This window comes from Hylobates moloch, unplaced genomic scaffold (assembly GCF_009828535.3).
Source record: "Hylobates moloch isolate HMO894 unplaced genomic scaffold, HMol_V3 SCAFFOLD_5, whole genome shotgun sequence".
Lineage (NCBI taxonomy): Eukaryota > Metazoa > Chordata > Mammalia > Primates > Hylobatidae > Hylobates > Hylobates moloch.
The window spans coordinates 48,110,555-48,127,043 of NW_026652280.1; the positions used below are offsets into that span (position 1 = coordinate 48,110,555).

General features: G+C 38.9%; 1 protein-coding gene across 1 annotated transcript in view; it reads right to left on the bottom strand.

The window, feature by feature from the left end:
* The window catches only part of DSG2 (desmoglein 2), a 50,180-nt gene that overhangs the window by 7,043 nt on the left and 26,648 nt on the right, over positions 1–16,489 (bottom strand). Inside the window, exons 9-13 of the mRNA XM_032152586.2 lie at positions 10,610–10,875; positions 6,484–6,626; positions 5,441–5,668; positions 2,870–3,097; positions 536–657 (exon numbers count right to left, since the gene is read on the bottom strand). Coding sequence (XP_032008477.1) covers positions 536–657; positions 2,870–3,097; positions 5,441–5,668; positions 6,484–6,626; positions 10,610–10,875 — 987 coding nt within the window. The remainder of the gene's footprint in view (positions 1–535; positions 658–2,869; positions 3,098–5,440; positions 5,669–6,483; positions 6,627–10,609; positions 10,876–16,489) is intronic.

The window sequence follows — 16,489 nt, forward strand, 5'->3', positions numbered from 1 at the left end:
TGTGAGTTCTCTGCCACCTGATGCTAAATTCTATCCTATTAGAAATGGTGCTCATAACAGATGGTGGTGAGAGGTCCAGGGTGAAGATGCAATAGAGAGACAAAGGGATATGGCTATGAAGTAGTTGGGAAACGGGGTTTTGCAACATTTTACAACCGTCATGGGGGTTGTGGGCTTACCTCTGCAAACCCTATGTATTGAGGGAAATGGGAATGAAGCAGTTCCTGGTTATGAAAACTGCCCATTTAATGTTAGGACAAAAGACTTAGATCCCTACACACTCTTGCTCTTCCTGAACCTTGCTCTACATTCTTTACAACATGGGAAGTGTCAAAACAGAGTAAAACTATCTCAATTCTGCCCCGGCAACAAACACAAAATATGCTGTCATTTGAACTCTTTGCTTAACAAAGGCACATGAGTGAAATCCATAGTGATCACTTTACTCATTCAACCAAACATGTAAGAAATACTTCCCTAGGCCCCCTTAAAACCCAAAAAGAAGACAAGTCATATTGACATCTGATCCACTGACCTTGTCTTCAGGTGGTGCTCCTTCATTATTCCAAGGATGCAGCATCTCTATGGTGCCAGGTATGGGGGTAAAGCCTTTGGCGCCCTTTCCGCAATGACACATCAGCAGTAAAAGTGGTACCACTGTACAGACACAAAATTGAACACAGATAAGGTTAACCTTGATATATTTCTAAATTTATATTGCACAATTTTGGAATTTGCATGTCCCTTCCTGGAGTTGTCTTCACTTATTTACAGCTCTATTTTTCTTTTCTTCACCCTGATCCAACCTTACCAAGCTTGTTTTGGGCGAGTTACTCCAAAACCCGAAGGCAGGATGAGAGAGTCTTACAGATTCAAGGCCTTGTTCATCAAAAAGAGGCTGTCTGTGGTTGCTGAGTGGAATACCAAGACTAGGTCAGATAGTATCCAAATCATCAAAACCAGCTTAAAGATTAATTTTTTTAAAACTATGGTCCAATTAAAAAAAAATCACTGTTGCAAAAATATATGTACTATTAAAAACAGTAATTAGAAATAATAAAGTGAAACATATAACAATTTCAGAGCCCTCTTCTTAGATTTTATTTTACACCTAGGAGGAAGAAAAGACCAAGGCTGACCCCTTGATCAATGCAGTAAAGAATTAAACACATCTGCATGCCCATCTGCCACTCCCATTTGGCAGCTTCCAGTGATGAACTAGCTACTGCCTAGATTCATTTTTATGTCAAACAGTCAACAGCACATTAACTATAGCTACTATGATTAATAAGAAGACTGAAATCAGCCAGTGGCAATTCAACAATTTTAACAAACATTCATCAAGTGTCTATTATGTGCCAAGTACCACATTAGGCTCCAGGGAATCTGAGATGAGAAAGCAGTGCAAGGAATTCCTGAGCAAAAGATACAGTCCCAGCTCCAGTACCTACCTACAAACTTGGTAAGCTGAGGCAAGTCATTTACTGTTATGTATCTGTATATGTAGCCATAGCATGGAGATGATGGTATAAAAGTACGCTGCAGACTGTTGAGTGCTGTGTATTCAATTGCACATCTACCAATGGCTCTCATACAGCAGTCCCCAACCTTTTTGACACCAGGGACTGGTTTCATGGAAGACAGTTTTTCCACAGGGAAGTTAGGGGTAGGGGGGTTGGTTTTGGGATGACTCAAGTGCATTACATTCATTGTGTACTTTATTTCTATTATTATTACATTGTAATATATAATGAAATAATTATACAACTCACCATAATGTAGAATCAGTGGGAGCCCTGAGCTTATTTTTCTGCAACTAGATGGTCCCATCTGGGGGTGATGGGAGACAGTGACAGATCATCAGGCATTAGATTCTCATAAGGAGCACGCAACCTGGATCTCTTGGCATGAGTAGTTCACAATAGAGTTTGAGCTCCTATAAGAATCGAATGCCAGCACTGATCTAACAGGAGGCAGAGCTCAGGTGGTAACACAAGCGATGGGGAGTGGCTGTAAATACAGATGAAGCTTCACTCACTCTTCCACCACTCACCTCCTGCTGTGCGACCTGGTTCCTAACAGGCCATGGACAGGTGCTGGTCTGTGGCCTGGGGGTTGGGGACCCCTTGTCTAACAGACCTCTCCTCTGTCACTGCACTAGCCTAGGCTGCCTTGGAGGTGGCCCTCTGTCCATATTCAGTGGTCAAGTAGAGTGATATTTCATGTGACCTCAGGATACAGTCCCTTGTTCTTTTATAAAAGGAAACCCGAGGTCTTTGGAGTGTGGGTAGGGCAGGCAGGACTGGTTGAGAACATCTTACGGTCAGGAAGGACAGGAAGTGCTCAGACGGTCTGCCTACTTTTGGTGCTGGTGAAGAAACAAGCCAAGCGGGGAATATCAGGGAGGCAGAGCTCTGACAAATTGAATGTACAAGGCAGGATTGATTGGAATAAGCTGGGTTTGTAAAAAACCTGTGCCCATAACCCAAAGTCATGCAACACATCTTTTTTGAGCACTTACTGCATGCAAGGCTCTGTTCCACACACTGGGAATACAGCAGTGAAGAGAACAGACAGCATGCTGCCCTCACAGAGCTCATCGAAATGGGAATACCAGCGAAGTTTATGCCAATAGTTCCTAAGTTACTGAAATCAGAAAATGATATACATTTATAAAACAAAATTCTGAAGAGTCTTATATTATGCTTTGGTGATTTGTCAATCATCAGTTGTTTCCCTATTCATTCTCAAAGTGCTCTAGTGTGGTTAAAGAATAACTGTGATGAAATCAATGACTACCATAGTAACACATCTCCAGGAGTGCACTCAAATTCCCAAAAGCACAACAGAGTGGCTTTTAAAGACTTACATAGCAGGAGCAGAAAGGCCAAAATCATGAGTGCAATTGCTGCGGGTCCTAGGCCCACATAGGAGTCATGCTGTGCTTCCCTGCAGCCGCTGCCATGCAGACACTCACAAACCGTGAGTGTAAGGATCTGCTTTTCAGGACAACTAAAACCCTGACTGTCTGAAATCAGGAACTGAATTTCACTTCTCCCAAGCTTTTTCTCACTTTGTTGCAGCAGCACACTGGTACCTATAAGGTTGGGAGGCAGAAGGAAATAAAAACGAATGATAATCAAGGATGAGGCAACAATAAATTCCACAAATGTTCTTTCACTGCTGATTGTATTTAACTCCAATTAGACACTTTGTTCTTCCTTCACTTACTGAAGTGTGCTCATTAAAATTTGTCTATAGGCCCTGAATATGCAGTTTAAATAGCAAAGGTTCAGACCTGGACACCTTACTTTCATGATGATTAGCTGTAACCAACGTGTGTGGGTCTAGGAAAGCTAGGAACTGTTCTATACACTGGGAATCCAGTGACAAACAAGTGGTGAGTTAACATTTCTACTGAATGACCTTTATTTTACCATTTCTTTAAAAAAAACTTTATTAAGGCAATTTTTCAAACATAGTAATAGAGAGAAGAGCATAACCCCCATGGTACCCATCCTCAGCGTTAATCGTTTTCAACAATGGGCTGATCTTGTTTTCTCTAGTCCCTTCTTTTTTTGTTCTCAACACTATATACATTCAAAATGGAAAAAAAAATCAAACCTACAGAAAAGTTGAAAGAATATTTTAGTGAATATTAACAAACACTTCACTAACTGTTTACGTTTTGCAACAATGCTTTCTTGCCCTCTGTATACCCACTTTTTCTTTTTTTTAAAGTTTCTGAACTATTTCAAGGTAAGTTACAGATAGCACAACATTCTTCAGCATGCACCTTCTAAGATCAAGGAATATTAGCACTCTTAACGCTTCTTCTTCTTCTTATTTTTTGAAATGGAGTCTCGTTCTGTTGCCCAGGCTGGAGTGCTGTGCTGCCATCTTGGCTCATTGCAACCTCCACCTCCCAGGTTCACCTGCCTCAGCCTTCTGAGTAGCTGGGATTACAGGTGTCCACCACCATGCCCAGCTAATTTTTGTATTTATAGTAGAGATGGGGTTTCACCATGTTGGCCAGGCTGGTCTCAAACTCCTGACCTCAAGTGATCCACCCGCCTCAGCCTCCAAAAGTGCTAGGATTACAGGCGTGAGCCACCACGCCCGGCTTCAACTTGTTATTGATAATATTCTCTAATATACAACTCAATGTATTTGTAAGTTAAATTTATTAGAATTTTAGAGTATAAGGATCACAGGGAGTTTTTTTTTTTTTTTTTTTTGAGACAGAGTCTTGCTCTGTCACCGAGGCTGGAGTGCAGTGGCACAATCTCGGCTCACTGCAAGCTCTGCCTCCAGGGTTCATGCCATTCTCCTGCCTCAGCCTCCCGAGTAGCTGGGACTACAGGCGCCTGCCACCACACCTGGCTAATTTTTTGTATTTTTAGTAGAGACAGGGTTTCACTGTGTTAGCCAGGATGGTCTCGATCTCCTGACCTCATGATCCACCCTTCTTGGCCTCCCAAAGTGCTGGGATTACAGGCGTGAGCCACCGTGCCTGGCCGGGAGGTTTTGTTAATTGAGATCACTGAAATATATAAGGAAACTAAATATAATAAATCTGTAAATAGAGTTTGAAATATTGATGGTGTTTAATTTGTTAATTGGACTAAACATTATTCAAACCCTCTTAAAATGATTTCAAACATTTGCTAGACTTAACACAATAAAGCTGTAAATTAAAAAAAAAAACAACCTGACTATTGTCTTTGAAATTTTTCTGAAATGAACCCTAGTTGTTTAAAACAAAATAGTTTTCTGGATAGACTTTTCTGCATTCAGTACCACCCTGAAGGACATCTGAAAACTCACATCAACACATCATATAGTCCATGTGTCTAGATGTCCTGGATGTGGACATATGGACATGTCCACTGACATGGGGAAGGGGGGAATCAGACAACCCCCCTGTTACGTTGTTTCTATCATGTTCTAGCTTTGAGCTTTACTTACCTCCAGTTAAACCAAGGTATCCTCAGCTTTAATCAGGGAATAATGTTGAAGGAAGGATTAAATATGGTAATACATAGGATGGGCTAGCAGAATGCCTAGCACATAGCAAGTGCTCAATAAATGTTGTTTTAAATGGAATTATTGTTACTATACTTCAAGATTTTTAGAAGGCACCTACTATGATTGTGGTGCTGACAAAGGCTTGGTACTCCTCACCTTACCAGACAAAACTACTTCAAGGGCTATTTAGGGAATACCCAGCTACCTTCAAGACATTTTAGATTATTTTTCTTCTCTCCACAAGCATATAAAAAATACTATATGTCAGTAGGTTCAGGATCTCATTTCATAAACTCCTTTAAAAAACTATATTGGAAATATAATTTATGAGAAGAAATACAACTTACAAATATTTTAGATATCTATTACGCTTAATATTTAGATTTCAATGTAGTCCAGTGATTTTGCTTACTTTCTTGGCGTGCTATTTTCCATTTTTCTGCCATGCCAGGTGGTTTGTCAATGACAGAGAAACTGAAAGGGCCACTGTTTGGGTGTCCATCCAGGTCCTCTGCAGTAACATTCACATACTGTGCATCGTGACAGATTGTCTGCACAGGCTCCATCAGTGTGGGACAGTTGTCGTTGATGTCTTCAACATTGATAAGGACTGTGCCAGTGATGGTTTTTCTAGGATAATCTTAAAAATAAGAGAGAAAAAGTATGTACATTCTGTTCCTATTGCTGACAACAGACATAGTCTGAATTCCCTTGCCAATTTGGAGTGGAGAAGGTACTAACCACTTAGGACATTTTCTATCCTAGATATGTTTCAAATTTGGACCAAGTAATATCTTTTAATCCACCTACCAAGTAGAAATGTGAGATTTATCTATTGGAGAAATTAGGTGCTTATTTCATCTTATTAAAATTTTTTTTAAACATCTATTTTTTAATTTTATCTACCCCTCGTTTTTTTTTTTGAAGATGGTGTCTTGCTTTTTTGTCCAGGCTGGTCTCAAACTCCTGGGCTCAAGTGTTCCTACCATCTTAGTTGCCTGAGTCGCTGGGATTACAGACACAAGCAACTGTGCTGGGCTGAGATTAGGTTTTTGTTTTTGTGTTTTTTTTTTTTGAGTTGGAGTCTTGCTTTGTCACCAGGCTGAAGTGCAGTGGCAGGATCTCCGCTCACTGCAACCTCCACCTCCCGGGTTCAAGCAATTCTCCTGCCTCAGCCTCTTGAGTAGCTGGGACTACAGGTGCATGCCACCATGCCTGGCTAATGTTTGTATTTTTAGTAGAGACGGGGTTTCACCATGTTGGCCAGAATGGTCTTGATCTCTTGACCTCGTGATCTGCCTGCCTCGGCCTTCCAAAGTGTTGGGATTACAGGCATGAGCCACTGCTCCCGGCCGAGGTTAGATTTTTATACACAATCAAATCAAAGGTTTCTGATGTTGGAAAATAAAAATCTAAATACATACAATCAAGAAAAAGATCTATTTAATAACTTACCTTCTGATATGGCCACAATCTTTACAGTGTATGTGCCATTTTGAACATATCTAGATTCAAAATCAGGAAGTTTTGCCAGTTTAATTTCTGATGTGACAGAATCCAGAGAGATCCAATTATCTCTATCTTCTAATTTTACATATCTGTCATAAAACAAACATAAAATTAATTCTGAATTCTGCATGAATTGGAAATCTCTAACATCTACAGCTCTTTCAAGCTTACTTTTCTTCTCTTTAAATATGTTCTTATTACAGGCATTTGTTTTGAATGTTTTTAATTTCATAAAACCATCCTAAAAGCCCCTCTCTTTACTGCATGTCACACTTAAATTGGACCTTCCTTATTCCTGCAACATACCCAAGACATAAAATTAAGGGTGATTCTCTTGAGCCCACTAACCACTAACCCAAGTTTTTAAGTTGCTCTGCAGTCTGACCTATGGCATTTGATTTAGTGTCCCTTAAAGTTGGGTTAAACTTTTGGGGAATAACTTAGTTATACAATAAGGACTGGTGGAGAAGAGCGGTCTTATGTTCTGTTGTTTAATTGGGGGTGTTAGCAACATTTACAAACATCAACTTTAAAAATCAATGATCGCAGGGGCCGGGTGCGTGGTAATCCCAGCACATTGGGAGGCTGAGGTGGGTGGATCACTTGAGGTCAGGAGTTTGAGACCAGCCTGGTCAACATGGTGAAACCCCGTCTCTACTAAAAACACAAAAAATGCCGGGCATGGTGGCGCGTGCCTGTAATCCCAGCTCCTCAGGAAGCTGTGGCAGGAGAATTGCTTGAACCCAGGAGGTGGAGGTTGCAGTGAGCTGAGATCACGCTACTGCACTCTAGCCTGGGTGACAGAGCAAAACTCCATCTCAACAACAACAACAAAAAATCAATGACCATTTTAAACGGAAGCATCTAAAAATTTTCTGATACTGTTGATTATTGGGGTAATAATTTTCTTTCAGGTAGAACTGGTTAAAAGTGGAAACAATGCCAATAAAATCATTTCTGGGTTTCTTCCCTCAAAGCAAGGAGAATTAGTGTGGAAGGAGCCAATGCTGGGAGAGCAAGGCAAATGTCCATATTATGTTTTCAGAAATGTATGTAACTGGCCGAGCGTGGTGGCTCACGCCTATAATCCCAGCACTTTGGGAGGCCGAGGCAGATGGATCACCTGAGGTCAGGAGTTCAAGACCAGCCTGACCAACAGGGTAAAACCTCATCTCTACTAAAAATACAAAAATTATCTGGGTGTGGTGGTGGGCACCTGTAATTCTAGCTATTTGGGAGGCTGAAGCAGAACTGCTTGAACCTGGGAGGCAGAGGTTGCAGTAAGCTGAGATTGTGCCACTGCACTCCAGCCTGAGTGACAGAGCGAGACTCAGTCTCAAAAAAAAAAAAAAATGTATGTAGTTAGTTAATGAATACCAATGAGTTTAACATAAAAATACCACTACCAACCAAACATATGAGTATCTTGGTCTGCTCAATCAAATTGTTAATTTATTTTCTATTAAGTGGCTTTGAGGCACACAGGAATGAGTGGCTAATTTATAGCAATATTTATTTATAGTGCTATTTCCAATTATACACTTGAACTAAATTTTTCTGCCTCTTAATATTGCTACCAGTAAATAATAATACATTTCGATTTTCACAATTAGTTTTGAATTTCATGTCTGAAATTTTAAAGCTTAGACGTAAGTTGCTGTCTATGGTTTACCAACATTCGTACTGATAGTAAAGGCAGTCTTAGAAATAGGGATTACATTTCACAATGTGTTTGTTTAATCTCATTTAAGAAATTTTCTGTTCTCTGTTGTAAAAGCTAGACATCATTCAAGTAGCATAGCTGCTTACGTGTTATATCAAATATCCGTAAACAGCTGATACACATGAATAATCAATAAAACAGTAAATTATGACAAACAGTCTGGAGTGCAGTGGTGTGATGGCAACTCGCCGGAACCTTGAACTCCTAGGCTTAAGCAATCCCCCTGCCTAAGCCTCCCCAGTAGTGGGGACTACAAGCATGTGCCACCACGCCCGGCTAATTGAAAAAAAAATTTTTTTTTGTAGATGCAAGGTCTTGCTGTGTTGCCCAGGTTGGTCTTGAACTCCTGGCCTCAAGTGATCCTCCTGCCTCGGATTCTTGAGTGCTGAGATGCCAGGCATGAACCCACCGCGCCCAGCCCCTTATCAGTGTTTCTAAATAACAACCACTAATTAGTTAGGTGAACATTTGGAAAATAATTTAACTTGGCTGTGCCTCCATTCTTTATCTGTAAAATAATAGGTTTGAGCTGGTCTTTAAGATCTTTTCTTTCTAAAATTCTGTAACTGCATTCTAAAGAATACAATAAAACACTAAGAAATAAAAAAGGCAGGGTTCATTATTCTTCCAGGCAGAACACACAATCTTTTGATGTATTCATGGCCCCTAAAACAAACAAACAAACAAACAAACAAAAACAGCAGCCAAAAGTCAATAATTTGGTGGGAAACAGAAGTTTCAATAAGTGGCCACATATTATTGGTATATAATTAGTTTGAACATATAAGTTTCTCCATAGACAGCAGTGAAAAATGATCATATAGAAAATTCATCCTCAATTTTGGGAATTCAGTTGGGTATACTGTCTTGTGAGGTACAGAGCTGAGAAAATTAAAACTAGACCAACTAGACCACATAACTCAAGAGAAGCACAGCGGGCCAAAGAATGTCACCAAGGCACTACAGAAAACATGGTGGAAGCTGTTTGTTAACATTATTTTGGAAAAAACATTATTTAAGGAATTCCATGAAAAGGCGATTCACTAAAAGGAAAAAGGTTGTTGAGGAGCTTCTTCCACATTTTCATTCTTGCTAAACTTGGTGATGCACTTAAATACAACGTTTTAGGAAGCACTCGTACACAGGGACTGCTATAATTTTAATGTTTGTAACCCTTGGAAATTCTTATGTTGGAGCCTAAGGCGCAGTATGATCATATTAAGAGGTGGGGCCTTTGGTAAGTGATTAAGTCATGAGGGCACCACCCTCATGAATGGAATCAGTGCTCTTAAAAAAGAGACTCCAGTGAGTTCCCTTGCTCCTTTGGCCACATGAGGATGCAGCAAGATGATGCCATCTTGGAAGCAGACAGCAAGACTCACCAGATACCAAATCTGTTGGCTGGTGCCTTGATGGACTTCGCAGCCTTCAGAACTGAGTAACAAATCTGCAGTTTATAAATTACTTGGTCTAATGTATTTTTGTTACGGCAGCTCAAATGGACTAAGACAGGGACACAGGTGTATAAGGACACTCAAGCAACCAGGCAGCTCTGGCACTGAGCAGGAAGTCACTGAAGTTGTGTCTGGGACAGCAGGTGGGGATTCTTTAAATTCAACTGCAGTCACAGTAACTAGAGCTCCATAAATAACAGCTCTGTAGAGAATGGTCTTTCCGTGGCATGGCACTGAGATCTAAGATGTAAATTTACTTTGAAAATTTGAAAGCATCACACAATAAGGTGCCACTACAGAGTGGACACAAGCTACTCTCTTCCAACACAGTGAGCATCTTGTAGGTTCTCAATAAATGTACTCTGAGTAAAGGTCACCATGATCAAGACAAACATAAACAGTGTAGAAGGCTCATTAATCTCTGAAGCAAATAGGTTTAAATGAAGATTCATTTCCAAGATTTATGCGTTAAGTAAAGCTGGTTTCCCCATATTAAAATACATTATGTAACTTGTATAAAGTAAATCTTGTGGATGTTATCTGCTATGTTCTCACCCTCCAATAATAATCTTTTAGGAAATAAGACAGGTTTTAAAAAGTTTTTTCCTGAACTTTTCCTTTGTTGCCTTTTAGCCATCTCTAGCCAGAACTGTTTCAGTGGTGAGTAAACCAGCTTCCTCCTCACACACAGGTGGTTGAAGAAGGTGGATTCTGGTGAAAATTCCCCCTCATCTCTCAGGTATGGACACATCTTTGGAAAATTTAACTTGTAGACCTTTGGGGAACTATAATGCTGGATTTGAAGGAATGAAGTGTTCAGATTTGATTATGATTTTTGAAAATAGGCACTGAAAGTAATTTAAAATAAAGAAATACACGTGTCACTCTCTCTTACCTTGCATGGGCTGGTAGTCCAGTGTCCTCATCAAAAGCTTGAAATTTTCCAATTATTTGGCCTTTGCTTGATCTATCCATGCTCTCGCTAATGTAAACTGAGATGACGCTGCTTTTAAAATGAATGCCTTCTTTCACATTTTTCACTTTGACCTTGATGGGAATGGGTGTAGGCTTGTATTTACTCCTAATTGACTTGTGAAAAGCTGCTTTATTAGTGACAATAACACTGAAGTCAAGATTCTTCATTTCTTCATAATCTACTTCCTAAAAGGGAAAACCAAAGGGAATTCTTTTCAAAGAGAAAACAGAACACACACGTATATACATATACATGTGTGGTTTTAATGTTAGATACAATAATTTAATGCACAGGAAATATAGCAACACTGAATAGTCCAACTCTTATACTGACACCAAGCAAATAACAATTCTCTGTCAATCTGGATAGTCATAAATGTTAAGGATGTTTAGGAAGTATTACCAACTTATTTTCCTAAATGTTGAAATCATTGTAAATATATATATATATATATTTTGTTCAGGCATGGTGGCTCATGCCTGTAATCCCAGCACTTTGGGAAGCCAAGGCAGGTAGATCACTTGAGCCCAGAAGTTTGAGACCAGCCTGGGCAACATAGGGAGTTCCCATCTGTACAAAAAAATACAAAAATTAGCTGGGCATGATAGCTTGTGCCTGTGGTCCTAGCTACTCAGGAGGCTGAGGTGGGAGGATTGCTTGAGCCCAGAGGGTTGAGGCTGCAGTGAGCCATGATCATACCACCGCACTTCAGCCTGGGCAATAAAGCGAGACCCTGTCTCAAAACATACACACACACATATCTATAGATATGTGTGTATATATTTAACAATCTGAAGTGATTTTTTTTCTAATATAAAAAATTAGTGGGCATTCAGTATAAATCAGTATTCCTTAAAATGTGTTCCATGGGTTTATTTTAGTGAAAATAAGTAGTGGTAGCTCTGTGAGCTCTGTCCCTCTAATATAGCTATATATTACACATTAGCATATTAAAATACTTGAACTCCTAGAGTAAAGAAGAAACCTAGAGATTTTCAAATTTGTTTAAACAAAGAGCTCCACTCTCCTCTTTTTTAGCATAGGTATTAACCTATTAATATCTGGTTTGCTGTTAATTCCATAAAAGATTAACCTTTCTTCAAATAGTTCTTTGTAATAGCACAATTTCCATTTGAAATAATCAGTTCATTACCGTATACATATTTTATGTTCCAACTTTTCATTGTTTCTTTTTATAAACATTTCCATAGTATTCTACTACTTAGATATAGACAGTCATTCTATAATTAGGCATTTGGGCTGTCACAATTTCTAAATATAATGAATACTGCTCTCAACATTTTTATACACATTATTTTTCCTCTGTTGACCTATATCCTATTACTAAAAGAATTACCTAAAGTTTACTTAGGTCCTGTTGCTTTTTATTTCCAGTATCTCTGACCATTTAGATGCACTAAACATTTTTGCTTGTTTCTTCAGTATAAAATTAAATATATTAGGTATGTTTACATGAATTACAGCAAAGCTTTTCACTTGTTTTTTTGGAGGATTCACTGTGAATTTCCTTCCTTTGGAGCTACCACTACTTATTTTCACCAAAATAAGTCAGTCAGTTTTCCTCTCTATTGGGCTCTGGATGGATCACAACTTCTGCACCCTTTAAAAATATGGATCACTATGATGTTGAGACAAGGACACAGGAGAAAAAGACTAGAGAAAATACATCCTTTGTGACTGTAATATCTTTCTGAAAGCTTGTTAGTTTATTTAAGTCACTCTTCCACTTGACATGCTTGTCTGATGGCATGATATATGCCGGATGAGAAATAAAATCTTCCAGCCAGATGTCATTAGTATCCAAAGGCCAAGACCATGAAAAAAAAATCAATAAATAAAAGCTAGGTATTGGGGCCATAAGTGTTTCACAGTGTTAGTCATAAATAGCCATAATGCTCCAAAGCAAATGGAAAATTTTCAGTATCAAGAGCACTGTGTGAGGGAATAGACCTCTATTTTTTACAACTCTGTAAACTTTATCATTTGCGTTTTTGCTATTTTTTAATAACATTAAAGATTGTAAGTTTGTTAATTTGTTAACAAAGCTGTGAATTTTTCCAATGTGCTATTTACTATTTACTATCTCTATTTCCATATTTAAAAATATCTGTTCATCTCCTTTATCCTTTTTGGACAGCTTCATTCAGGTGTAACTTATATACAATAAAATTCACCCATTTTAAGTGTACAGCATGATGAGTTCTGGATTTGCAATCATCACTACGGTCCAGTTTTAGAACACTCCATCACCCCCAAAAGTTCCTTTACATGTGTTTGTAGTCAGTCCCCACTCAGACTACCCACTCCAAGCAATCCCAGTCTGCTTTCTATCCCCATTGTTTCACCTTTTCTAGAAATTTCAAGTAAATGGAATCATGTAATATGTAGTATTTTGTGTCTGGCTCCTTATACCTAGCATAATCAGCAAATCTTTTTTTTTTTTTTTTTTTTTTGAGATGGAGTCTTGCTCTGTTTCTTAGGCTGGGATGAAGTGACGTGATGCTGGCTCACAGCAACCTCCGCCTCCTGGGTTCAGGCAATTCTCCTGCTTCAGCCACCCAAGGAGCTGGAATTACAGGCATGCACTACCACACCTGGCTAATTTTTTGTTTTAGTAGAGACAGGGTTTCACCATGTTGCCCAGGCTGGTCTCAAAATCCTGAGCTCAGGTGATCCCCCAACCTTGGCCTCCCAAAGTGCTGGGATTACAGGCGGGAGCCACCTTGCCCAGCCCATAGCATGTTTTTGAGGTTCATCCGTGTTGTAGCTTGTATCAGTACTTCATTTCTTTTTATTGCTCATTAGTATTCCATTATATGAATACACCACATTCTATTTATCTACTCACCAGCTGATGGACATTTGGACTGCTATTAGTTTTTTTATTATTATGAATAATGCTGCTATGAACATTTGCATACATGTCTTTGTATAGACCTGTTTTTATTTTTCTTGGCTGGAAACCTAAGAATCAAATCATCGGGTCATATAACTACTCTTGTGTAACTTTTAAAAGAAACCGTCAAACTGCCTGTATCATATTACAATTCCACCAGCAATACAGTTTCTCTATATTTTTGCCAATAATTGGTGTTGTCAACCTTTTTGATTGCTATTGTCTGAATGTTTGTGTCGCCTTAAAACTCATGTGCTGAAATCCTGACTCTCAAAGTGATGATATTAAGAGTGGGGCTTTTGGGAGATCCTGGGATCAATGCTCTTTTAAAAGACGCCTAGTGGAGCTTGTTGGATGTTCCACTACGTGACGATACAACAAGAAGGCACTCTGTATGAACCAGAAAGCACAACCTGCCCAGACACTGCATCTGCTTTGATCTTGGGCTTTCCAGCCTCCAGAACTGTGAGAAATAAATTTCTGTTGTTAATAAGCTACCTAGATGATGGCATTTTGTTGTAGCAGCCCAAACGGACTAAGATATTCATTTCTGCCATTCTAAAAGGTAAAGTGGTATCTCTTATAGTTTTGATTTTCCCTAATGTTGGCACCTTTTCATGTGGGTATTTGCTACTTGTATATCTTTTTTGTCTAAATTCCTTTCAATGGAATCTGATTGCTGCCCTTATAATTTGGAAGCAATTCATTATATAATTGAGACAATGACTTTGTAATTATCTCGGTTGCTTTCATTGTAATACTCATTATTTTTTTTATTCACATCCCTCTTGATAGAAATAACTATATCCCTTTTTTGTGCTATCATAGTACACTAAAAATACAGTCATGCATTGCTTAATGATTTGAGGAATGAGAAATGCATTGTTAGGCAATTTTGTTGAGGTGCAAACATCACAGAGTGAACTCACACATACCTAGATGGTAAAGCCTACTATACACCTACACTATATGGTATAGCCTATTGCTCCTATGTTACAAACCTGTATAGCATGTTACTGTACTGAATATTGTAGGCAATTATAATACAATAGTATTTGTGTACTTAAACATGCTTAAACACAGAAAAGGTATAGTAAAAATACGAGAGTAAAGATTTGAAAAATGGTACAGCTGTATAGAGCACTCACCATAAGTGGTGCTTGCAAGACTGAAAGTTACTCTGAGTGAGAGAGTGAATGGATATGAAGGCCTAAGACATTACCGTATACTGCAGACTTTGTAAATACTGTACCTAGGCTACACTAAATTAAAAAAAAATAAAACTTTCTCCAATAATAAATTAGGCTTAGCTTACCATAACTTCTCTATAAACTTTTTAATGTTTTCTTAACTTTTTGACTCTTTTGTAATGAGCCTTAGCTTAAGACACAAACACACTGTGCAGCTACACAAAAATATTTTTTTCTTTACATCCTTACTCTGTATTTCTCAGCTCCATTATAATTTAACGGGGCCATCGTCATATATGTAGTCTGTCACTGACTGAAACGTTGTATGTGGCACATGACAATTCTATGCTAGCACCTCTGTCATTCATCAATATCTGACTGTTTCTCCTTGCGTGTATAATTGGCTTTTCTATCTCAGGTATCTGGCATGGTCACACCTATAAATTGATGGCTTAAAAATTATATTTCTACACAAGCAGATAAACTGATTTTGTCTCGAATGACATGATCCATTTCTTCAACAATCATGAGTTCTTCCCTTTAAACAGGAGGTAATGCTATTCAATTTTACTCTGCTTTTAAAAAGGTAGCTTAAATGCATATAGTAGCTGTCAATAAGTGGTGCTCAATTATCATGAAACCTCAAGTTAATTCTTCCCTATTCTGTTATAAATTTATATCACCATTATTCCTCTTTCCACTGTCAGAGTTTTACCCAGTCTGTTATATATTAAGTTGGTCGTAAGAATTTTGAAACTTCTGGAATCAATTTTTGCCTATGTGTAATTTAATGAAATAGTATTTTGGAACTGTGGCTTTGCGTTTTATTTTAAGATCTGGTAAGGCAATTCTAATATAAACTACTTAAAATACACTGATATGATTCCTTACCGATATTTCTTGAGACGGAGTCTCACTCTATTGCCCAGGCTTGAGGGCAATGGCGCGATCTCGGCTCACTGCAACCTCTGCCTCCCAGGTTCAAGTGATTCTCCTGCCTCAGCCTCCTGCGAAGCTGGAATTACAGGCGTGCACCACCATGCTTGGCTAATTTTTGTATTTTTAGTAGTAGAGATGGGGTTTCACCATGTTGGCCAGGCTGGTCTCGAACTCCTGACCTCGTGATCCGCCCTCCTCGGCCTCCCAAAGTGCTGGGATGGGATTACAGGCCTGAGCCACCACACCCGGCCCATCCTGTAATTCGACATAAATGCTTAATATCCCTATTTAGTTCAATTTTCCCTTCATTGACTCAATTAAGCACAAGAACTTAGTATACTATATTTCCAAATGTGAGCCTCATACTAATATTAGTCATCACAAGTGGATTTTTGTTAAAAAGACAAGTTCCTGAAACCTGCCCAATGAAACTTTTCGTTGATGAGACCAGGAACCTACATTTTTGGCATGCAGTTTTATGAGGTGATTCTTAGGCACACTTAACTATCAAGTTATCACAGCTTTTATTTTTAGATGTTATTAGTGAGGGCTGGGTTTACTGGTTTTGTTTTGGGTTCTTTTCTTTTTTTTTGAAACAGGGTCTCACTCTGTTGCCCAGCCTGGAGTGCAGCAGTGTGACCATGGCTCACTGCAGCCTCCGCCTCCTGGGTTCAAGCTATCCTCTCACCTAAGCCCCTTTAGTAGCTGGGACTACAGGCATGTGCCGCCAGCCCAGCTAATTTTTGTATTTTT